The sequence below is a fragment of the Chelonia mydas genome, chromosome 2, assembly GCF_015237465.2.
Source record: "Chelonia mydas isolate rCheMyd1 chromosome 2, rCheMyd1.pri.v2, whole genome shotgun sequence".
Classification (NCBI taxonomy): Eukaryota; Metazoa; Chordata; order Testudines; family Cheloniidae; genus Chelonia; species Chelonia mydas.
Window position 1 is genome coordinate 171,396,886 of NC_057850.1, and position 25,242 is coordinate 171,422,127.

The window sequence follows — 25,242 nt, forward strand, 5'->3', positions numbered from 1 at the left end:
CTGACTACCCAAAAGCATTTGATACCATCTGATACGACCGTCTTTGGAGGACACTGGCAGACATGGGGAATCAAGCAAATTGAAATGGTCCTGGATTATATGAGAAGGGTGGAGAAACAGTGCTTGAAAGAGGGCTTACGGTAGGTTGCAAATGATGAGAGCACAGGGTATTGTAGGTGAGCTACTTCAACCAACCTTGTAATTACAAAAATGTTTTAAATGACCAATCAAGAAAGCCAGAGACAGTAGCATACAGCCTCTCTCTTTCTCCAGAGAAAGGAAGGAGATAGGAACTTGAGGAGATAGATAAGACTGAGAGCAAAGGGCACTTTGTCTTTCTGCTATGCACTGGCATTCACACAGTCATGTTCCAGCTTGTCTGCAAGCTATTTCCACAGAAGTCCAGAGCATAATGTCTACCAATGGTTGCTTGAGAGTTTTGTTAAGACTATCTTTCTTCTTCAATGCACTAAAGCTTTCTAATAGCATGAACAAAACTACTGGACAGTTTGTTAATGTGGTTTCTAAATATTTTGTTTGTTTTTCATGGCTCCCATGCGCTATTATTTTCACATAAACAGTGCTAATAAATGCTATAATTCCCTGATCACATCTTTATTTAAAGTTGTATCCTCCCAAAGCATGACCCAGGAGAGAACCAGAGTTGTTCTGATCCTACTGTTAGAAAGAAGTGCAGTGTTTATAAACACCTGACACAGAGAAAACAAAGCACAGGAGGGGAAAAGAGGATTAGGAAACCATCCTCTCTACCCAAAACAAGCTTAGAAGCTGAGAAGACTGCACCACTGAGGCAGACACTTGAATTTTCCAGATAGAGCTTCATGCTGTGTCATTTGGGTGACTGCTGAATGGATACGGTGTTGCATACAGTGTAGGAGTCTCTGATATTTACTATATAAATTATAAACAAATGTAAACCATTATCTCTAAGTGACATAAAATGCTGAATAAAGCCCATCAAAAGAAGGAAATTTCCAGTTACGGCTGAAAACACTTAATACCGGAAAAATAATTTTAGGCAAAACAGAATTTATGAGATGGGTTTCAGCCCCAATTTAGCCTTCTAGCATGCTTTTTTCATATGAATGGCTCAAACCATTAGCATTAGTTAATTGTAGATTTAAAATACGGAATCACTTAAGTGAAAAATGGATTTTTAAAACTCTTCATGGATCTTCTCTAACACTGCTTCCTTCCTATCTCATACACTCTTCTGTTCATCTTACAATGATCTCCTCTCTCTTTCCACAAAATAACCACTTTGGTGCAAGAGCCTTCTCCACTGCAACTACTGCGATCCAGAATAGTGTTCCTGCATCTCTCTGCTCCATCAACCATGCATCTATTTTCCAATATGATCTGGAATCTTTTCTCCCCTGCCTAAAAATTCATAATTTCTCTCCCACTTCACCATTAATTATCTCTATAATTGCAGTTAACTCAGTAAAGAATTTTGGGACACAGCTTGAAACAACAGATCATTAGTCTGAGTGTACCGTAAATATGTAATTAGACTTTTCAAAATGACTACTAGAGTATCTATTCCAGGGGTCGGCAACCTTTCGGAAGTGGTCTGCCGAGTCTTCATGTATTCACTCTAATTTAAGGTTTCGCGTGCCAGTAATACATTTTAACATTTTTAGAAGGTCTCTTTCTATAAGTCTATAATATATAACTAAACTATTGTTCTTTGTAAAGTAAATAAGGTTTTTAAAATGTTTAAGAAGCTTAATTTAAAATTAAATTAAAATGCAGAGCCCCCCGGACCGGTGGCCAGGACCCGGGCAGTGAGAGTGCCACTGAAAATCAGCTTGCGTGCCCCCTTTGGCACGCATGCCATAGGTTGCATACCCCTGATCTATTCCATAGTCTGTAAGAGTCTCTTGTGTTAGTACCTAATTAGACCCTTCTCCTCTGAAGCCCTTAATGTCCATGGGGGCAATGCAGTTGCTCTTGACATATTTGCAGATACAATCTGTGATGACAAGCCCATCTTAAAAGATTTTTTATTGTCTGTGAATTAAGGAAATGATAATCAGACAAAGTTTGTCTATGACATAAATGTAAGCACCAATGGCCCATGCTGAAACTTTACAATACTGTCAATGTGAAAACCTCCCAACTTTATACCCAGTAAAACCTTTTGGAACAACTGATTGGTTTCCTCCCCATCCTTAACATTCTAGTTCACCTTGCAAATTTACAAAATATGGAAACTACTAATTACTCTCTCTTTTTTGCTCTTACCATTCAAAAAACAGCCTAATGGAGATCTCTGCCTATGTATAGATCAGCCTTGTGACTCAAGAGGATGGTGCCAGGAAGTCTGCAGGCACCTAGCCTGTCTATCTCCCACCCAACACTTTTTGTGTTTGTTTCTTTAAAAGAGGATGGGGAGGTTGGCCTTCTGATGACTCCAGCAAGGGGCAGTCGCAGTCCCAGGCACACATGAACTCCCTCGCTACTCATATGTGTTAGCACAGGCTAAAAGGGAGGCAGTCTTTGGGAGCAGGAACCATTCTTGTTCTTTTTCCAACAGTTTGAAGACATTCACTATTCCTGGAGAAAAGAGGAAGGAGGTAGAACAGGCGTGGTGGTGGTCATGTTTCTGAACATAGTCCCACAGTAGGGCTACGCTTCAGGTTGCTTCACAACAAGTTAGGGTGACCAGACAGCAAGTGTGAAAAATTGGAAATGGAGTTCAGGGTAATAGGAGCCTATATAAGAAAAAGACCCCAAAATCAGGACTGTCCCTATAAAATCGGGACATCTGGTCATCCCTACAACAAGTACTTAACCCAGGCCTTGAAGGGAATTATTGCAGAAGTGGGACCTGAGCATTGCCGAGGCTATTCTTGACAGAGAGCTATCTCAGTAATGTGTTGGTCCCCACTCCAGTCCAACGTGTACAACAGAAGTCAATGATGAAATAATGTCAGTCCTGGAACAGACTTAGGGTACTACTTTTTTGCTCTTTCTAAGGTCCAGGAGGATCAGAACCAAGGTGGAAGGGATGCAAATGGTTTATCCAAATACATTAGCAAACTCTGATTGGAGCTGGGGTGCATCATCCTGGATCACATGCCCCACCAGCAGACCTCTAGGCACAGCCAGCAACATGAGCTCAATTGTGTCAGTCTCAAAATAGCAAGGCTGAGGAAGGAAGCTTAGCCCATTGAGAGGCAGCTTGGGGATGGAGACAGCACAAACAGGATTCCAACATGGAAAATGCACTGTCTCCAATAAGGCTGGAAAAGCAAAGGTCACTTTATTAGAAGTAGGAGAAAGCTACTCAACTGGGTTTCCTGTTCCTAGAATAATGCATGCTATGGCAAAAACTTTATGTCTGCCTTTGAAGTAACAACAGTTATATCAAGGGAATGGCAAGTGCCGAGACTAACACCCTACTGGCAAGTGTCCCACTTCAAATTTGCACCTAAAATTCCCTCGAAAAGGGAAATGAAAACGATTTGCATCAAGAAAGAGAAATAGCAACACACTTAAAAAAAAATTTGGAGCAGCATTCAGAGCTGTGAAACACGTAGCACCTATTCTGTATTCTTAAACACAGATGAAAAAATGGGAATTTAATGAATGCAGAAGCTGATACATTTTCTTTTCTTTTCCATATGTGAATATCAGCTATCATTACAATTTAACAACAGGACATGTTCAAACTACTTCTACTTGGAAGTTAAATGTATATTCACAAAATTGCAAGAGCAGGATGTTCCGGGGGGGGAATGTAGGCTGACAGACTGCATATCTTATTCCAAAGGTAGCTCTGTAAACAGCTTTATTGATTTTGAATTATGTTCAGTCAGGTGTGCTTTTTTCTATTCTGCCACATACAGAATGAGGACATGTGGGAGGATTAATAGTCAAATGTGGCACTAACTACAATCTTTCTTTTTTTGAGAGGAAACCATGGAGATTTTGATGTGATTGATTTTTTTCCCCTTTGACTGTCAGTTTTGTTGGTGATGCTGACAAATTCTGTTGCCTTTTTTCCCATCTTTGGAAAAAAAATCAAAATTGTCTGGAGGGGTCCATCTATTTATGATGGCACCCACCATCTGAATATCTGTATGGATAATGATGAGGAAAAGGAAGCTGGAATAGATGTCCTACTTCCTGAACATTTGCTTGGTTGGTTACAAAGAATCAGCAGCACCTGCTGTCATCTTTTCAGGACCTGGAGAATAAACTGATTATAGGGTCTGTCAGGGTTCCTTCCCCACTCTGAACTCTAGGGTACAGATGTGGGGACCCGCATGAAAGACCCCCTAAGCTTATTCTTACCAGCTTAGGTTAAAAACTTCCCCAAGGTACAAACTTGCCTTGTCCTTGAACAGTATGCTGCCACCATCGAGCTTTTTAAACAAAGAACAGGGAAAGAGCCCACTTGGAGATGTCTTTCCCCAAAATATCCCCCCAAGCCCTACACCCCCTTTCCTGGGGAAGGCTTGATAATAATCCTCACCAATTTTTACAGGTGAACACAGACACAAACCCTTGGATCTTAAGAACAATGAAAAAGCAATCAGGTTCTTAAAAGAAGAATTTTAATTAAAGAAAAGGTAAAAGAATCACCTCTGTAAAATCAAGATGGAAAATACTTTACAGATATTCAGATTCAAAACACAGAGGATCCCCCTCTGGGCAAAACCTTAAAGTTACAGAAAACAGGAATAAACCTCCCTCTTAACACAGGGAAAATTCACATAAAACAAAAGATAAACTAATCCGCCTTGCCTGGCTTACCTATACTGGTTGCAATATTGGAGACTTCGATTAGGATGGGTTGGAGAAGATGGATTTCTGTCTGGCCTCTCTCAGTCCCAAGAGAGAACAAACACGTAAACAGAGAGCACAAACAAAAGCCTTCCCCCGCTCCCAAGATTTGAAAGTATCTTGTTCCCTTATTGGTCCTTTGGGTCAGGTGCCAGCCAGGTTAGCTGAGCTTCTTAACCCTTTACAGGTAACAGGATGTTGCCTCTGGCCAGGAGGAATTTTATAGCACTGTATACAGAAAGGTGGTTACCCTTCCCTTTATATTTATGACAGGGTCCTAGTCAAGAAGAACACAGAGGAATATTCGTTTTCACCTTCCAAGACACTTAGATATCATGGCAATTGGAGCCTTAGGAAATGGGATTAAATAAACTTTGCCAGATCTTCAACATTCCTCCCACAGGGAGCATCACTTCTGCCTTGCGCAGACTGAGTTTAAGTCCACATATCAGAACTTGTGGCCTCATTTCCCAAAACATAGGCATAGACTGGGACACAGTTGGGGCTAAGAATGATGTGGAAAGGCTGGTGCTATCAAAGAATGGATGTCCATGAACAAATATATTCCTCCCTGATACCAGTATGTTTGGGGTGTTACAGCTTCTGGCCCTTATCTCACTGGTGTCCAGGAAAAATGTTGGCTTCCTTGGGTTTTCTGATTAGGATTATTAGGCTTAGCGGCAGCCAAGTAACACATCAGACTGCAAAATTTCAATAAAGGTTGAGGTCTCGGTGTTGTCTTACATTTCTGCATCAGCCACATGTTCTTTTCTCTCCCATTTGCTTTCAATAATTAACCATATATGCTAAGTTTCAGCCATGAATGATATTCCTGTGGCCAACTTATGAACACCAACAATATGGGCTTAGAATAGAAATAGTACCAGATCCTGAACAATAGCAGTGTAGCTTCATAATAGCTAGCTTATGGACACGCAGGTTCCTTTAAGATGCTTCACATGGTAATTGTTATAAAAACTGTGTATGTTTTATTCAACAACATCATAAACAGTCATGTAAAACATGCAGAAATTGTTAGTGTTTCCTTCTACTCTAAGGCAGCAGTATTTGGTGCACTGTCTTTTATCAAAATGTTCCAGAATTAGGTTCTTTTGAAAATGCTTAACATTGAAAACACGGGAGCTAGAAACATGCCCCCCCTTCCAAGCCTTTTTCTCCCTACTACTCAAGCCAAGAAAGAAGACTGCAACCCAAAGATAACTTTTCTGTGTATAGAAAAGAGAGAGTGGGGCTTAAGAGAAAATAAACGTAATTTATATTTGCAAACAGTACAGAAAGAAGCCATTTTGAAGTTTTGCAGCATACGTAACTCAAGAGTCACGGAAAAAATAGTCATACTTTTGTTGTTATTGTTGTTTTAAGGGCTTGTCACATGGGGTTTAGTCCACACTACCTTGAGGTAGTTTGGTGTGAAAACTCCTGCATACACATTATGCAATTCCTCAAAGTGAACTAACTCCGCATTTACCGCAAACTCTGGAGTATCTGTCAAAGTGTATTAAGTTCAATGTGAATTGAGTTAGTGTGGTCTACCATTTTGTGTGCATGCAATGTAGCTGCACACTACTTTGCCAGTCCTCCAACTGCTATCCCACACAGCTTTTTGGGCATCTGTAACTGACCTGTGTGTTCACTTGTGTACCCTTCTCTGCTCTGTGGCCAAGTTGACCAGATGGCCCTCACCCACGTGAAAGTTGGTGTGGTGTTACGACCGGCTCATTTGCACCCAGATTGCAATATATAGGCATTACAGTGATATTACTCCATCAGCCTTTACAACATGCCTCAAGCAGCACTTGAAGTTGTGCCAAGAGCCTAGATCTCATTGCCATCTGGGGAGAAGTGTCAGAGCAGCAAGCTTTTGGGGCCAGCCACAGCAATAAAGATTGTTTGTGAACACTGCTAGTCAGATGTCTGAGAGGGGTCACAACTGGGACATCAACCAGTGCTGGATAAAGAGTAAACAGTTCAGGAGGACTTACATTAAAACCATGTGTCATAAATATAAAGGGAAGGCTAACCACCTTTAAATCCCTCCTGGCCAGGGGAAAAAACCCTTTCACCTGTAAAGGGTTAAGAAGCTTAAGATAACCTCACTGGCACCTGATCAAAATGACCAACGAGGAGACAAGATACTTTAAAAGCTGGAGGGGGGTAGGGGGGAACAAAGGGTTCTGTCTGTCTGAGTGTTGCCTTTGCCGGGACCAGAGCAGGAATGCAGGTCAGAACTCCTGTAAAGGGTTAATAAGTAATCTAGCTAGATATGCGTTTGATTCTGTTTTGTTTAAATGGCTGATAAAATAAGCTGTGCTGAATGGAATGTATATTCCTGTTTTTGTGTCTTTTTGTAACTTAAGGTTTTGCCTAGAGGGATTCTCTAGGTTTTGAATCTGATTACCCTGTAAGGTATTTACCATCCTGATTTTACAGAGGTGATTCTTTTACTTTTTCTTCAATTAAAATTCTTCTTTTAAGAACCTGATTGCTTTTTCATTGTTCTTAAGATCCAAGGGTTTGGGTCTGTGTTCACCTATGCAAATTGGTGAGGATTTTTTATCAAGCCTTCCCCAGGAAAGGGGGTGTAGGGTTTGGGAGGATTTTGGGGGGAAAGACGTTTCTTTCCCTATTATATATTTGTTAGACGCTTGGTGGTGGCAGCAATAAAGTCCAGGGGCAAAAGGTAAAATAGTTTGTACCTTGGGGAAGTTCTAACCTAAGCTGGTAAAAATAAACTTAGGGGGGTTTTCATGGAGGTCCCCACATCTTTACCCTAGAGTTCAGAGTGGGGAAGGAACCTTGACACCATGGATGCCAAGAAACAGTCTGACTGTGGAAATATAACCTATCCATTTTTTGAGGAGATGGTCAGGATTTTATGCAATTACACTACTGCTGAAACTTCCAGGGGAAGCAGAGAGGATTACTATCCAGCTCACCTCCAGGTCTTGCCTGCTAACTCCTCCAACCCATATAAGCACTTCCAAGGTACGACCTTAACTGCAAAGCCAAACCAGGAAAAACAAGTCTCAATCCTCCACAATCTCCAAGGTACAAGTGCAAAACCAAACAGCATATACTGCACACTCAAAACCCCCAATGTATCCCTCCTCGTGTACACACCACTTACCATCTCTGAGGTCCCCGCAAGACTGCAAAGAATCTCAGGGAGAGGAAAGTAGAAATCATGTTTAAAAAGCACTATAATAACCCCTCTGGAACCTGAACAACCACCAGTTTTTTTTCTCTGTACTCCCCCAGGCATGGCACCTGCAGCAGTCCAGACCCTCAATGACAGGGCCTTCAGCAACAGCTGAGCAACTGGCTAACTGAGGGAGAAGAAACAGGGAACTTGTATGAAATATTCACAGATCTCATTGCAGACTCCCCAAAAAACTGAAAACAATGGAGTGCTGACGGTTGTATTTGAGGTTGGAAAGGAATAAAAGACAGGGAGCTATCCAGACAGAGAGATAAAGTGGCCAGATACAGCATGGCAATGTCCAGAGATAGCATTGCCATGGCAAAAGATACACTGTAGAGAAAGACAAGGACATGCAAAGTCAACTCTTGTAGGTGACACAGGAGCAGAATGCTCATCTGTACTGCATGCTGCTAGCAGGCACACAAAAAATCCAGTGCCCTCAACTAGGACGCAGCCATGTTCTGCAGCCCATGGACAATACAGGGTAATGGGACACCAGCATATGTTCCCTGCTGCATTTCTGCAACCATGTTCCCAGATGTCATTGCCCTCCCCAGCCCAAACTCAGGGCAACAAGAACAACTTCAGCTGGGAGCCTAGATTTTTCAAGCCATCTAACAACGCTAACAAGTTTGAGCCCCAACACTCTACACCAGAATGCAGATGCAAGCTGTATACTCGACTGTGAATCGGAGCCCCCGCCCTGTCCCTGTATCGTTGTGTGCTGCCCTCCACTGCATTGTGTCACTTTAAAGCTACGTTTCATTGCTGGTTTAATCAAAGGTTTATTTCTGGCTGCTACAGAACAGATTGAATTTTTAAATGTTTTTAATATTAAACAACATTCATGAGGAATCTGCAATGCATAGTACACAGAAAAATGGTGAATTTTGCCTACTTATATATAATAAAGAGTGCCACAATGGGCCATTTCTACCACCCATCAAAGAAACTGCAATGCCCACAATCCAATCTCCCTCCTCCCACCATCACCCCCTCAGGATAACAGCTGGACGTGTAGCTGCACATTTTCAGGCCTGAGACACAAAGTAAGAGCAACAGGCATCCCTAACAACACTGTCCTGGCTGTTTCCATTTTATAATGGACATCTTGGTGGCTGCTCAAACCACTAAGCAAGTCTCCCACCCATCTTTCAGCCTTTCTCCCTTACTCTCATAAATATTGTGCAAAATACAACACACTGCTATGATCTTAGGCAAGTTTTTTTTTCTGCAGCTTCCAGCCTGGCCAAAGGCACAAGTCACTATCATTCTGCAATGACTGAGGCGATAGCTAAACAGTTCCTTCATGCCTTTTTGTCCCAGTGCCCTGTGAATGGGGTAAGCTGGGTCTCCCAGGATAATCAGAGCAATCTCCACACTATTAGCATCCATAATAATCGTGGGGGCAAAGTCTCCTTTATTCACGATGGTAAATAGAGCTGAGTTCCACAATCGCATCCTAGCATCATGGCCTTTTCCAGACCACGCTGCATTTACGTTTGTGAACCTGCCATGCTGGTAAGCCAGGCCATGGAATATCATGGAGAAATACTCCTTTCTGTTTATAAACTCTGAGCCCTGGTGCGAGATGTAAATGATAGGTACATGGATCCCATCAAGTAACCCAACATAGTTTGAGAACCCTTTTATCATCATCTCCTGAGCTCTACCAAGCTTTATAACCCAGTGCAACAGTACCTTATGCACGGCATCATACATCTGCATAACAGTGGCCCCAACAGTTGATCTGTCCCTGCTGAACTGGCTAGCTACAGACCTGTAACATTTGAAGGTGGCTTGCTTCTAGATGGCAATGGTGACCTGCTTCTCCAAGGGTACGGGACACCACCTCTTGGCATGTTGTCACTGCAGCTTCAGGGCTAGTTCAACACAGAACTCCAAAAGGCTGCCTTTGCCCTCCTGAAATTCCATCACCAATTCTGATCATCCCAGATCTGCAGAAAGATGCTTTCCCACCAAATGATGATGGTCTCCTGAGCCCAGAAATGGTGCTGCACTGTGTGAAGCTGCTTCAGGAACAGCTCATGAATAGAAGTTGCTTGGTTTCATCCTCTTCTTTCTCGTCCTTGTCCTCCTGCCTCTGTTGCTGCTGGAAAACTCATTGCTGCGGCCACATCATCCACCTGGTGGTGTGGCGGGCAAAGTCCAAAACCAAAGCCATGGGGCTCCGAGAGCTCAAATAAAGCCCAAACAGCCTCTGGGTACTTGCAGTTGCCAGCACAGCAGAGCACTGTTGGGTCCATACTGGCTAACAATAATTCATAAATGGTGATAGCCCACCCAGAAAGAGAGGCAGCATGGGACAGAAGGAACAGAATCATGGGATTTTGTTTTGTTTTGAAGTGTTAGCATAATTGGGCTGAACTGCAGAATGGTCTTATAATGTGTGAATCTTTGTCACATAGGATGAGGGAGCAGCTTTATGGAAATATTCTATTGCATTCTCAAATTTGTATTTTCACACCTAGGTACCAGAGTGATTAGGAGTTTTTTAAATGGAGAGAAAGAGAGAAGACAGACACCAAATGTTTGAGAGCATTCGACTCTTTTCACTTGCAAATGACTGCAAGTATTCTAATGAACACCAGAAGTGTCGATCTCCTAAGTTACCTAGGTCAACAATTTGAACTGCTATATTTTTATTGTTTTATTTGAATGGAGTCCTGAGACTTAAACACAGGCATTCAAAAAAGAGAGTTCTGCAAAATGTTAAGACACTTCCCAGGAAATTGTATTTGAAACTTTTCACCATTTCATTTGGCACAACTTCACACCCCTGGAATCTCACGCTTCCTCAAAATTTTGGAGCAATGTTTTATTTTGTTTCTTAATCTCTGAAACATGAAAACATTAAAAAAAAAAAAACTCACCTTCTGCTTAAAAAATTCCCTTGTGACAAGCATCCTGGATTTGCACTTGGAAAATCTCAACACTCTAAGCAAGGGATGCAAGTTTGCTGTGCTCCATGACAAGTGCAAGACCATGCATGGTGACAAGTACTAGCAGCCTGATTCTGCAAACAACTACCACCAGCTACCTCACCCTCAAGATTCTAAAGCGTGGGGGGGGAGGAAGAGAAGGGATGGGATGTTGCGGAGAATGGGTATGTCTTATCAGATATTATCTTAAATGTGCTCTTCAACACGCAAATGAGGCACTTCAATATGCACTTCTCTCCTAGGTGCTCCCCTCTTGTGACCAAGTGGGAATCTTTTAGCAAACCTCTCATTAATGGAGGATTATGTTCCTCTGTACTTCCTTCCTGCTCATTTCTTCTCCTCTTGCACTTTTATATGCAACATTCCACAGCTGCGGTGTCCAGGATTAAGACTGAGGTGACTAGAAGCTTAAAACTGTAGTGTTACAAAGCATGTGCTACTAGTGTATATTCCAGACCTAACAGTTCTGATTCTAAGTCTGTAATATTTTAAGTCTCCAGATGATGTGAATTTGTTTAGTGATTGCTATGGGAGCCCATATCATGATGAACTGATTTTCTTTTCACAAAGATTCTCTTTGGTTTGTTTGTTTTTTTAACACAAATGGAAGACCTCTCTGGGTTGAAATTTTCCAGTACTCAAGAACAAGACCTGTTTACTTAACTCTCCAAGTACCTACGTTTCAAAAGCTTAACATATCAAACTTGGCCACTCTACAAATAACTATCCAATAACAAATAAATGCAAAGTTTCCATGGAATGTGTATAGAAACACATGCCTACGACATTTGTTACAATCAGTGTTTCAACACTGAATGCCAGATGACTTCACAACAACATCACATAACAAAGTACTATGGGAGGCATCTACACTCAAAGTGCGTGTACAGCAATAGCTGTACTTGCACATAAATTACGTGGAAATTCAGCCTAAGACTACACCCACACTATGAGTTAGGGGTGTGGTGCCCCAGCCTGTGTACACATACTCACGGGAGCTCAGTGAGAGCTAGCATGAGTATAAATAGTAGCAGAGCCATTGTAGCACAGGCAACAGTGGCATAGCTTAGCGGTGCCAACCACAAACCTGCCCAACATCCCTAGCTCGTAATGTAGACAGAGCCTAAGTGATGCCTAATAGAAAAGAACATAAACTTTGGCGAGCAAGATGTAAAACAGTAACTGAGACAGCAATGAGATCATCTGATGAACTAATAAATAAGGATATAAAAATGATTAAGAAAAGACTTTCTGTAAGCAGATCACAAGTCAGAAACTTGCAGGAGAACCAATGGGTCTACTACTTCCCCTAGATGTAATGTGGGAAATAAAAGAGGATACGGGGATAGCACACAATATCGTTGCTTTCTTTGCAACCATCTTTACCATTAAGGGTGATGGGAAAATACCTGCATTGGAGTTACTCTATATTTACCGAATGTGAGAGATTGTCACAAAAAGAGGTAACCAAAAAAAAAAAAAAAAAAAACAAAGCTTATGAAACAACTTGAGAAATTAAATTGTAAAATATAAGGACCTTTTGGCATTCAACAAAGACCTCTGAAGGAATGAAACACCTATTAACAAAAAAGACAGTTAATCACCAGCAGCTGTTTTCTGTCCAGTAGATTGTCAACACAGATCTACCCTTCTTAGGAAGGCGCATGTGCCCTCGGTGCCAAGTCAAACACTGTAGATTCCAGAAGGCATTAATGGGGCTGCACACATGACCACTCATGGAACCAAACATTCATTATGAAGTTATATAAGAAGCCATACAGTCCCAACTCCACCTCAGCTCCTTTCCACTTAATCTGAATTCAATGGAAAAAGAGGAGATGTCAGGAAGACAGGTGGGTAGTATGAATTTATGCTAGGAATCTACTCAAAGAATAAGCATACCTTGAATGCTAGCCTTCTTTCTTCTTCAAGTATTGTGCCTATAGCATCTACATTCAAGAGCAGCTGCCAGCAACAACCCATTTAAGAAGCTGGTATGAGGATTAGCAACTAAACAAAGATGGCAGAACAGTACTCCCAAACAGAGCACCAGATCTAGCGACCAAAACAAGTTACTGATGCTGAGATTAAAGGTATGAACTGAACTTTAGGTTACTACCTTACATATCCTTGTGAAACTGTGATTCCAGCAGCTTTGGATGCACTAAAATTAAGTCCCAAGAAAGCAGTGGCTCACAAATAAGTGAGAAAAAATGAACTAGTCCATTTCAAAAACATATTAATGATAGACAGTGTGGTGACATCTTTGCTGTTTCTTTCAATCTTTACCAGGAAGCCAGGCAGAAGAGGGCTAAAGAAAGTTTTAGGTAGAAGTCCTGAAGTGAAGAAGAAAGACCGACAGACAGGTGGGCAAATTATTTTTAGGGATAATATTGTCTTCCTTATTCTAATTACATATCTTGTTCAGTGCTCGTGGCTCTTTCTGTGATTCTTTACTACTGTCTCATGAAAGAATGTGCACGAACTGAAAATCTTTGCACTGGAGCTGATATGGCTGCCAGACGAACTTAAAAAAATCCTTGTGTTTTCAGATGATATGGCTGCCAGATGGACTTTGACAGTACTCCAGAATAATTCAGGATGCTTTAGTGGTAACAAATAGTTCAAACTTAGAGAGGCTGTGGAAGTGAAAAGATGACAGTGCTCATTAGAACACAAGGAAAAATTTCTTCCACTTGGAGTCATAAGTCTCTTGCTCTGAAGGCTCCAAGTGAGATGTGTTAAACTTCCTGGGAAGAGCCCAAATGGGAACGTGACAACAAGCCATGAGCCAGTCCACTCAGAGTAGAAATACTGAATCTGTATCAAGAGCCTATAGAGCCCACATCACCCTAATATCAGAGTATCATGACTTTGGCCTTGTGACAGGAGATGTGGCAGACCTAGGAATTCTGAGATCGAGAATCAGTGAACCAAGGGGAAACTACTAACATTGCATGAACTCTGTGCTGTATGAACTTCCTGATGACCAGTACTGGAGGGAAGTACTCTAGTCCAACAGAAGGACTGCCAGAATCTGAGCCACATCTCAAACACAATCAAAGAACCTCCATCTTCTCTTTTGTGGCAAAGAAGTCTAAGACTTTTCCCCACCTGTGAAAGACAAAATTACCATAGTTCCCTTGAGAAACTATTTATACTGAGCAGTGAATTTCTGGCTCAGATAACATGTCAAGATGTTGTTCATCTTCCTGGAAAATGGCAGAGTTGGACAGGATGATGCACTCACCGTTTGCAAAACCTGAAATCCCTCCATCAGCGTGGCTGAGAATGAGCTCCTCCCTGCCAGTTCATATAGCTACATACGCATGGCTTAAGTATTGTCCAGGAAGATATGCATCAGCCTGTTCCTCATTTAAGCAAAGAAAGCGTTACAAGATAGCTGAATTGCTCTCACCTATTTTTATATTAATACTATATTTATTAATTAATATATTATTTATTATAATTATACTTAATCCCTTCAGATTTACATCATGCCTGTATTGGGGGATGATCTAAGTGAGCCCCATCCATTATAACCATTACAATGACAGACAAAAGATAAAAGAGAATTGGAGGCATACTTGGGTAATTGTCCACCATATCAGAAATTCCTGACTGTTTCAGGGTGTGATCATCAGAGATTGCTGTGATTGATGTGTCATTCATACCCTACTACACAGGTATCTCAACTTGAGTCTGGACAGTTAAGAATCACAAAAGGACTTGAACCAATCACTGAGGCAGGGATAAGTGTGAATATACAGACCTCTTAAGTGAGCTAAAAGTACAGCTAGGCAATTAGCAAAAATGCTTGGAGCTGCTTTGAGTCCAAAGGGGAGAACTCTGTATTGGCTGTGATCCTCACCCATACAGAACCTATGGAATTTGTGCCATATCAACTTGATTGATATATAAAAAAAGATACTGTTTAAACTGAGAGCTCCAAACCAGCCTTGTGGCTTTACAGCGGGGAATGCAGAATCTGAACCTTTGGCTACACATGCTTAACTTTCTTAAAGCTAGTGGGGGATGCAACCCTCATTTGTTTTTTGGGGGTGGAGCTGGAATAAAGGAATAATGGGAATAGCACACCTTCCTATGATATTGCAGAGGAACAGTAGAAGAAGGAAGGTTACTTTGTCTCTCAGTATTTTGGCAGGTGTGGGATACCTGAAAAAGGATGGGGAAGGAAGGGTCAGAAAGCTTCCACAGAACGCAAAATTAAATATTCTTTAGGATCCCATGAGTGCAAGGTAATTCCATTTCATTACAACTGAAAAAAAAGCTAGTTGGTACCAAAACATACAGTAACCAGGTGAAGGGGAAAGGAGGTTCTTTAGTGCACAAGTAATCTGCTCTGTGGATAATAGAGAATTATAGGGATTGATACATGCCCCAGCCTTAAAATATCAAAACATTGGTGGTGCCTTTTCTTGGATCATTGAAAGCTGAAAACTTAATGTCTCTGCTATTCACTCCAAAAAGTCCTGAGAGCTGTTGAAGTTATCCGTGTGTTGGGTTACACAGATAGGTAGCCCACATTCTTATCCAGAACAGGACACAAAGCAAATAGCTGGTCCTGGAAGTCTTCCTCATCCTGTTTTTCATAATCACCATCCTTTTCATCTAAGTAGAGGAGGACTCCACAGACATGAGATCTTAAACATACCAGAATGACCTTCAGGTCTTTTAGAAAAATCTGAAATAAAAGGCTGCAGGTCTTTCAGGAACTCTAAGAGAATTTTTCTTAGGAGGGTGACCCTTAGTTGTGGGTCCCACATAGACCAATGAGGTCAATGACTGTGGTGTTCAAAAGCATAAGGTATAAGCCAAAGAGATGTCAAGAGAGGCAGAGGTTAACTTAATGCAGAAACAGTAGATTAAGGTCTCCAAAGTAGATGATCCCTTGGAATTGAGAGCCCTCAGAACAAACTTCAAACTACGGGCCTGAAGGCAGCAAATTCAACACCAAGAGCCTTCTGTCCAAGAGTGACCCTTATCCACAACCAACCAGAAGTGCAAGTGGAAAGCAATGCCTTCTTAAATGAGATCCAGGTTACTGAAGGTATGCTGTGATTTTAATGTAAAGCTATTACTTAGCTGCTTGCTCACCGACTAGTCCGATACATGAAACACAACATTTTTAAGAGCAGTAAGTGTCTAAATAAATTACAAAAAGAAAATACTCCAAAAAATTAAAAGTAGTAACAAACTGGCAAATGATGAGACAATGTTTTTGTACATTACCATGTTGATTAATGCACTACAGTAATTTTTTCCAGTTTAATAAACTTACCGGGCTGATAATATTTCAATAAGCTCTTTCCTGTTCTGCACTCGGAGTTTGTTAGTTTTATATCTGGAATCTTTACTAATTTCAAGCAAATTCAGGATCTAAATGAAAACAAAAATACAGTGAATAAGAAACACGTTTAGCAGGTAAATGTAAAGACCACTTGTGCAGCCAAGCAAATTCATAGGGACATAAGGTAACTTGCTAAACACCCTCTCTGTTAGCAATGAGGAAAGAGAGAGGATACATTACCTACCCCAATGTCATCAGCAAGTTGGGAAACACATGGGAAGAGAACTGGAATCCCAAATCCCAGTCCATCGCTCTTTCTATTAACAGTGTCTCTAGGCATTGACACGATACATTCTAGTACATTACAAAGATTGCAAGTAACTGTGGTCAGGGTGGGGAAAACAGTAGAGCAGGGATTGGCAACCTTTGGCATGTGGACCGTCAGGGAAATCCGCTGATGGGCCGGGACGGTTGGTTTACCTGCAGCATCCGCAGATTCAGCCGATCACAGCTCCCACTGGCCGCAGTTTGCCGTTCCAGCCCAATGGGGGCCGCAGGAAACGGCAGCCAGCACATTGCTTGGCCCACACCGCTTCCCGCAGCCCCCTTGGCCTGGAGCAGCGAACCGCGGCCAGTGGAACCTGCGATCGGCTGAACCTGCGGATGCTGCAGGTAAACAAACCGTCCCGGCCCGCCAGTGGATTTCCCTGATGGGCCGTGTGCCAAAGATTGCCGATCCCTGCAGTGGAGACAGAGAAGACATATGCACATAGCACTGTAAAAAGAGTCAGTTCTGTGGGACCATGCTACACTGAGTTGTGTGTCACAGGATCACAAAGAAAGATACGCTGATTGTATTTGATAATTCTGGTAGACAGGGGAAATGCTATGTCTAAGTGGACTTTTTTCCATTTCAGTGTTTTGTATTAAAACAACAGTAAAAAGCAAACATATTTTCCTTTGAGGTGTCATTTTTCTTCATTATTATTTAGTGAAGTAATAATGAAGAAAAAAGGTGGTGTCACCTCATAAAAAGGAAAAATATATCTTGTAAAAGTAACACCTAACTAACATCTTGGAAACTTAACGATAATGCACCGACAAAGTGGAATTAGACCGAAAAAGGACTTTTAAAAATGTGACAACAAAATCCTGGCAGTTTTATAGGAACATTAATAGGACAGAAGAAGACCATATGGGTTACCAAGACCTACAACATCTGTATTAACCTCAGCATTCGTTTGGATAGATAGATGAATAGATCAATGTTAGTTAATGGGTTGATTTGTGTTCCACAAGACAAAATCAAAACAACTCCTATATCATAATAAAGGGAAAGGGAGAATTCCTAAAAAGAAAAGGATAATATGAGTTTTCTCTGTCTTGCTTACAGAGAGAGAGAGAATGAATTCTAGTTTGCTGATCCTGGTTCCACTTGGCCATTGCAAGGTATCACCATCTAAACATGATAAATATTTTCAAAGATGCCTCATATCTACCACCATAACAAAACTGACTCTTGGATGGTGATGCTATCTCTAGTTCTGACCTCTAACCTTTAATCTCTAATAATCTAGTTTGCCAGTGACCAAACATCATTATCATTTGATGACTGTTTAGTTGTGTGCTGTGAATCAGGTGTGGTCACAGTCCAACTCTGAGTGAATGACTGTTCATGTGAGTGATAAACACAAGTTCTAGCAGTTATCCTTGTATCTGCAATTCATCCTGTCTTTGGACATGTCTACACTTCCTGGGGATCGACGCTGCTGTGATCGATGCAGCGCGGGTTGAATTAGCGGGTCTATTAACCACAGAGTGCTTTCTGGTCGACTCAAGAGGAGTAAGGTAAGTTGACGGGAGAGCGTCTCCCGTTGACACAGCACAGTGTAGACACCACAGTAATTCGACCTAAACTACATTGACTCCAGCTACCTTATTCAAGCAGGCCTTTTTTACACTACCACGGTAAGTAGACCTAAATTATGCTACTCCAGCTTCATGAATAACGTAGCTTAGGTCAATTTACTGTAATGTATACACCACGCTGCATCAACAGGAGATGCTCTCCCTTCGACTTACCTTACTCTTCCCGTACCAGTGGAGTACCGGAGTTGACCAGACAGCGCTCTGTGGTTGATTAAGCAAGTCTTCCCTAGATCCAGCATTGATCCCCAGTAAGCGTAGACATGGCCATAGCTGGAGGAGCGTAACTTAGGTCGACTTACCCCAGTAGTGTAGACAAGGCCTTTGTGTGTCATCCTGCCATTGTTATTTTGTTTATTTCACTATGATCATTTTAAAGTTAGACTGTTTCCCTCACTCCCTAACTTCTCAAGCACACTTGCACTAGAACTGCCCTTCAAAATGCTTAAGAATGAACGTTTGGAGATTATACATTTGGGCTATTCTTTTCCAAAACGTGTGAATTTTTCTTTTGTTAGATACATTGGCCCATTCTTGAAATGTGTCTTTGTTTTAGAATTCACATTTAGATCCAAGTAGCCCCACGTAAGAACACATTTTTTAAAAATTGTTGATCAATATGAAACATGTTGCTTCTGTGCTTGTGTGTAAAAAATAGAGAAGTTTCACAAAAAGTCTTCAGCAATTAATCAAATATCAAAAGATCTAGCTCAACAAATAATTTGTGGGTTTTCTCCTCCTTCTTCTTCTTTAAGATTACTTGTCCAAAAGCATATGGTTCAGGGAGAAAGTCTGTAATCATTTACCACTCTGGGCTGGCTGCTACATCTCTGTAGTGAATGTCTTCACAGGCAACAGCTTCCGTATGTTCCATATTTTTAGCACTGACCCTTCATAATAAGGCTCTTTGATACCCGTTCAAATATTTGAATTAATGTTCTCTGTATTTACTGAAGGTCCTTCTTGCAGCTTAAGTATTTTGAGCCTTCTGACAATTAAAGTACTCTTAATTTATCACCTCTTCCCTTTCCCTACGGTTTTTAGTTCCACAAGTAACCTTCATCTTAAAGTGGGACAAACCTTTAAGAGTTTTAACAACATTACATCTGGTTCAAAACTAGGCATTCCTACTGAGCTTCTGGGCATCTTAACCGCTTCAGTCTGTCTTTATAATTATTCTTTAAGAGTAGCAATGTTAGTCTTTCTAAATAAGGATATGAAAACTGATTTAGATGAAAAAGCAATGAGAACTGTTGCTCAAAACTTGAACCAACATTTCTTTCCCCTTCTGTACAGAAAACTTTAATTTTTGCACATCTGTGGCAGTACAGTACTGTGAATATTTTGAAATGTCTTGCATAAATCTATTCTAATAGTATTTATATTTTTAGGGTGGGATATAAAACCAAGATCTGGAGCATATGTTACAATTGAAGTTCTCATGGCACTTTTCATAGAAGTAAGCCTGGTTTTATGGCTCAGTTGCAACAAGGTAATTTACATGATGTTTATCTAAATTCCCCTTACTGTTTAAACTGGTTGAAGTCCTCTTTTTTAATTTTAATCTTCCTGCCTTAAACTGTTGTGTAGCTTTGCTGTGCACCATTAAACACCTGTCACGTATCAACTAGAAGTGGGTGGATTGATCCCTCTATTGCCCTTACCTATTTCATTATTAGATTTAATTTGTTAGATTTAAGTAATATAGTATAACCGTGATTATTCAAAGGTCTCAGCAGACTCCAAAACCTTTGAGTAACTGGGATCTTGACTAATTATGGGACCTGCTTAGGTCTGAAGTCTGCAGGCTAGAAGCCTATGTTCAGGGTCTCCAGCGCCTCCTGACTCTGAACACAGATTTCAATGCCTCCTGAACCAGCTCCCCTATTAGAGAAAGCCATGACAACTTACTCAAGGATGGCCAGCAACACAGCACTTCAATGTATAGTTCTTCAAAGGCTGACATTACATAAAGACAAAGTTCCCCCACTCTCTGGAGATGCAGAGAGGCCCCCTCAAATGCAGCTCCCTCTTCTTGGACAATTAGACTGAGAGAAGTCCCTGCAGTGGTACTGCTGTTGGTCACTAGAGCTGGACAACATTTTTCAGACAAATTATTCATCGAAAAATAAAGTTTAAGATCAACCAAAGTTATTAGTGAATTCTGGTTGAAATTGGTAAACAGTTTCAGATGAAAAAATGATTTTTTTTAACGGCAAAATATTTCATTTCAATACCTTTGAAATGACACATATTGACTCATTTATTTTTTAAAAAGTAAAATGCTGGTTAAGCATAGCCAAAAGCCAAAAAATGACTACTGAAAATGAACCATTTCAGGTTGACCCAAATCAAAAAAATTGGAGGGTGGGGGGGGGGGGGGAGAGATTTTTCAGTTCAGCCACCAAACTGAAAAATCAATTATTCACTCAGCTCTGTTGGTCACCCTAAACTCTGAAGAGCTGGCTTATTCAGTCATCCACCTTCCCCATGGGGCTTATACATTTTACAGTGATGAAGAGATTACAAAATCATAGAAACTTGTGTGCTGAAAACCTGTTGAGCTGGCCAACCCTGGGGAAGTTGGCCAGCTGTCTGTGACCAGGAGAACAAACCCAAGCAAGAGGAAGCAGGAACCTGGGCCAGGTTCAGCTATAGTTACCTGGAATTCAAGGGAAATAAGACCAAGTTTTTAAGTACAAGGGGTTTTGGCTAAGTGAATTTCAGATAATTGTGACTGCTTTGCACTTCGAGATACTTAGATATGAGGCACTATAGAAGTGCAAATTATTAGTCCAATATAGTCAAAGCAGGAAAATAATGGAAGTCTTGTGATGAAGCCCGATCTAATGAGATTGCCAGCCCAAAAAGGTCTTCATAAGTCTTAGGATAAACATCCAAGCTTTTGGATTCACATTCAAATTGAACGTGTGGATGTTCACAAAGCACTAATTTAAAATTGACTAAATTGGTAATAAACTTTACGTTTGTGTGCTCATTTATAGTAGGAATGTGGCAACTTCATGAGCCTAATTTCCACCCCATTTAAACATCATAGGTTCAGAAGTTTGACTCCAACCCAGATGTTACTAGTTTTGCATTTTGCTTATAAAAGACTCAAAAAGGGCAATGAACAAGCAATGACAAAAAAGACTAAAAGAGGAGCAAAGAGAGTGAGCAAAGTGACAAACAAAAAGGAGACTGTGAATAAGGGGGAAGGAACACTAGCCAAAACAGGGAAAACCTGGCTAAAGAATATTTAGATAAATTAGATGTATTCAAGTCAGCTGGGCCTGAATGAAATTCACCCTAGGGCACTTGAGGGTAAAACAATCTCAGAACCATTAGTGATTATTTCCAAGAACTCATGGAGGATGGGTGAGATTCCAGAAGACTGAAGAAGGGCAAACATAATACCTATCTTTTAAAAGGAAACAAAGGGAACCCGGGGAATCTATCTATGAATTATAATCCACTCAGCCTAAATTCAATACCTGGAAAGATAATGGAACGTATTATCAAACAAACAATCTGTAAGCATTTAGAGCAGTTGTGGGCAACCTGCAGCCCATCAGGGTAAGCTGACTGCAGGCTGCAAGACATTTGCGGACATTGACCACACGCACGCACGGCCCCCCCGCAGCTCTCAGTGGCCGCGCTTCACCATTCCTGGGGGATCAACGTCTGCAAAATGTCTTGTGGCCTGCAATCAGCTTGCCCTGATGGGTTGCATGCAGCCCGCAGGCTGCAGGTTGCCCACCACTGACTTAGAGGATAACAGGGTGATAAGTAATAGCCAACTTGGATTTGTCAAGAACAAATCATGCCAAACCAAGCTAATTTCTTTCTTTGACAGGGTTACTGTCCCAGTAGAACAGTAGATGTGATATGCATTGATTTTAGTAAGGCCTTCGATATAGTCCCATGTGACTTTCTCACAAACAAACAAAGAAAATGTGGAATCCCCGCTACTGGAGGTTTTTAAGAATAGGATAGACAAACAACTGTCATCAATGGTCTAGGTATACTTCGTCCTGCCTCAATATGGGGAATGGACAAGATGACTTCTGGAGGTCCCATCTAGCCCTACAATTCTATTATTCTAAAGGAGCAGAGAGGAGAAAAGAGAAAAATGATAATGAAAAACCCAAACAGTCTCTATATCACATATAATCCACCATTTGTGCCAGCTAGATTTTAGTCATGTTCTTCTGTCTTTAACACTGTGCCATGGCACAAACTACTCTCTAGATAGAATAACTTTGCTTTCTTTTCTTTTTTTTCAAATTTATTCATTGGGGGTGGGAGGAACTGTGTTTAAAGACAGGTAATAAAAGGTTTGAGATTTCAAAAGTTAATCTAAGATTCTCCTGGGAACTTTCAATAGAAACAGGAGGTAGAAAATGGATGTATTTTTCTTAGGCCCAGATTCAGTGAGGTATATGAGCACATGCATAATGCATCTGATGAAGTGAGCTGTAGTTCACGAAAGCTTATGCTCAAATAAATTGGTTAGTCTCTAAGGTGCCACAAGTACTCCTTTTCTTTTTGCGAATACAGACTAACACGGCTGTTACTCTGAAACCTGTCATTATGCAAGGCACTGCATTTAGCTGTGTGGAGTGGAAATCTACCAACTGCATGAAAAAACTCATACAGATACAGACAGACATCATCTTCCTTTCCAAATGCAAACAGATGGACATCGTACCAAAAGGACTGAAGTAAAAAATCCATTACAATCTACATAGCACACAGACTATGCTGACAGCTTGTGCCACACGCTCTCAAAGAAACTGCGGAATCACCTGATCAACATCCTCTACAGCAAACAGGGAAAGATTAAGAATGAGCTCTCAAAAATGGATACTCTCATAAAAAACCAACCTTCCACACAAACTTCCTCGTGGCTGGACTTTACTAAAACTAGACAAGCCATTTACAACAAACACTTTGCTTCTCTACAAAAGAAAAAGGACACTAAACTTTCTAAACTACTACATGCCGCAAGGGGCCACAGCAATGGGTCCCTCAACCCACCCAGCAATATTCTTAACCTATCCAACTATACTCTTAGCCCAGCAGAAGCAGCTGTCCTATCTCGGGGCCTCTCCTTCTGCCCCTCCACCCCCACGAACATGATACAGTTCTGTGGTGACCTAGAATCCTATTTTCGACGTCTCCGACTGAAGGAATATTTCCAACATACCTCTGAACAACATACTAATCCACAGAGACCTCCCTACCAACACTACAAAAAGAAGGATTCTAGGTGGACTCCTCCTGAAGGTCGAGACAGCAGACTGGACTTCTCCATAGAGTGCTTCCGCCGACGTGCACGGGCTGAAATTGTGGAAAAGCAGCATCACTTGCCCCATAACCTCAGCCATGCGGAACACAATGCCATGCACAGCCTCAGCAACAACTCTGACATCATAATCAAAAAGGCTGACAAAGGAGGTGCAGTTATCATCATGAATAGGTCGGAATATGAACAAGAGGCTGCTCGGCAGCTCTCCAACACCACTTTCTACAAGCCATTACCCTCTGATCCCACTGACAGTTACCAAAAGAAACTACAGCATTTGCTCAAGAAACTCCCTGAAAAAGCACAAGATCAAATCCGCACAGACACACCCCTGGAATCCCGACCTGGGATATTCTATCTACTACCCAAGATCCATAAACCTGGAAATCCTGGGCGCCCCATCATCTCAGGCATTGGCATCCTGACAGCAGGATTGTCTGGCTATGTAGACTCCCTCCTCAGGCCCTATGCTACCAGCACTCCCAGCTACCTTCGAGACACCACTGACTTCCTGAGGAAACTACAATCCATCGGTGATCTTCCTGATAACACCATCCTGGCCACTATGGATGTAGAAGCCCTCTACACCAACATTCCACACAAAGATGGACTACAAGCCGTCAAGAACACTATCCCCGATAATGTCACGGCTAACCTGGTGGCTGAACTTTGTGACTTTGTCCTTACCCATAACTATTTTACATTTGGGGACAATGTATACCTTCAAATCAGCGGCACTGCTGTGAGTACCCACATGGCCCCACAGTATGCCAATATTTTTATGGCTGACTTAGAACAACGCTTCCTCAACTCTCGTCCCCTAACGCCCCTACTCTACTTGCGCTATATTGATGACATCTTCATCATCTGGATCCATGGAAAAGAAGCCCTTGAGGAATTCCACCATGATTTCAACAATTTCCATCCCACCATCAACCTCAGTCTGGTCCAGTCCACACAAGAGATCCACTTCCTGGACACTACAGTACTAATAAACGATGGTCACATAAACACCACCCTATACCGGAAACCTACTGACCGCTATTCCTATTCCTCCAGCTTTCACCCTGACCACACCACATGCTCCATTGTCTACAGCCAAGCTCTGCGATACAACCGCATTTGCTCCAACCCCTCAGACAGAGACAAACACCTACAAGATCTCTATCAAGCATTCTTACAACTACAATACCCACCTGCGGAAGTGAAGAAACAGATTGATAGAGCCTGAAGAGTTCCCAGAAGTCACCTACTACAGGACAGGCCTAACAAAGAAAATAACAGAACGCCACTAGCCGTCACCTTCAGCCCCCAACTAAAACCCCTCCAACGCATTATTAAGGATCTACAGCCTATCCTGAAGGATGACCCAACACTCTCACAAATCTTGGGAGACAGGCCAGTCCTTGCCTAGAGGCAGCCCTCCAACCTGAAGCAAATACTCACCAGCAACTACATACCACACAACAGAACCAGTAATCCAGGAACCTATCCTTGCAACAAAGCCCGTTGTCAACTGTGCCCACATATCTATTCAGGGGACACCATCACAGGGCCTAATAACATCAGCCACACTCTCAGAGGCTCGTTCACCTGCACATCCACCAATGTGATATATGCCATCATGTGCCAGCAATGCCCCTCTGCCATGTACATTGGGCAAACTGGACAGTCTCTACGTAAAAGAATAAATGGA

The 25,242-nt window shown here is 41.6% G+C and overlaps 1 protein-coding gene across 15 annotated transcripts in view; it reads right to left on the minus strand.

Moving 5' to 3' along the window:
* Nucleotides 1-25,242, minus strand: part of SUGCT (succinyl-CoA:glutarate-CoA transferase) — a 481,412-nt gene that overhangs the window by 249,454 nt on the left and 206,716 nt on the right. For all 15 annotated transcript variants that reach the window (XM_007058722.4, XM_037890011.2, XM_027821213.3 and 12 more), the window contains one exon: nt 16,304-16,401. In XM_007058722.4, coding sequence (XP_007058784.2) covers nt 16,304-16,401 — 98 coding nt within the window. The remainder of the gene's footprint in view (nt 1-16,303; nt 16,402-25,242) is intronic.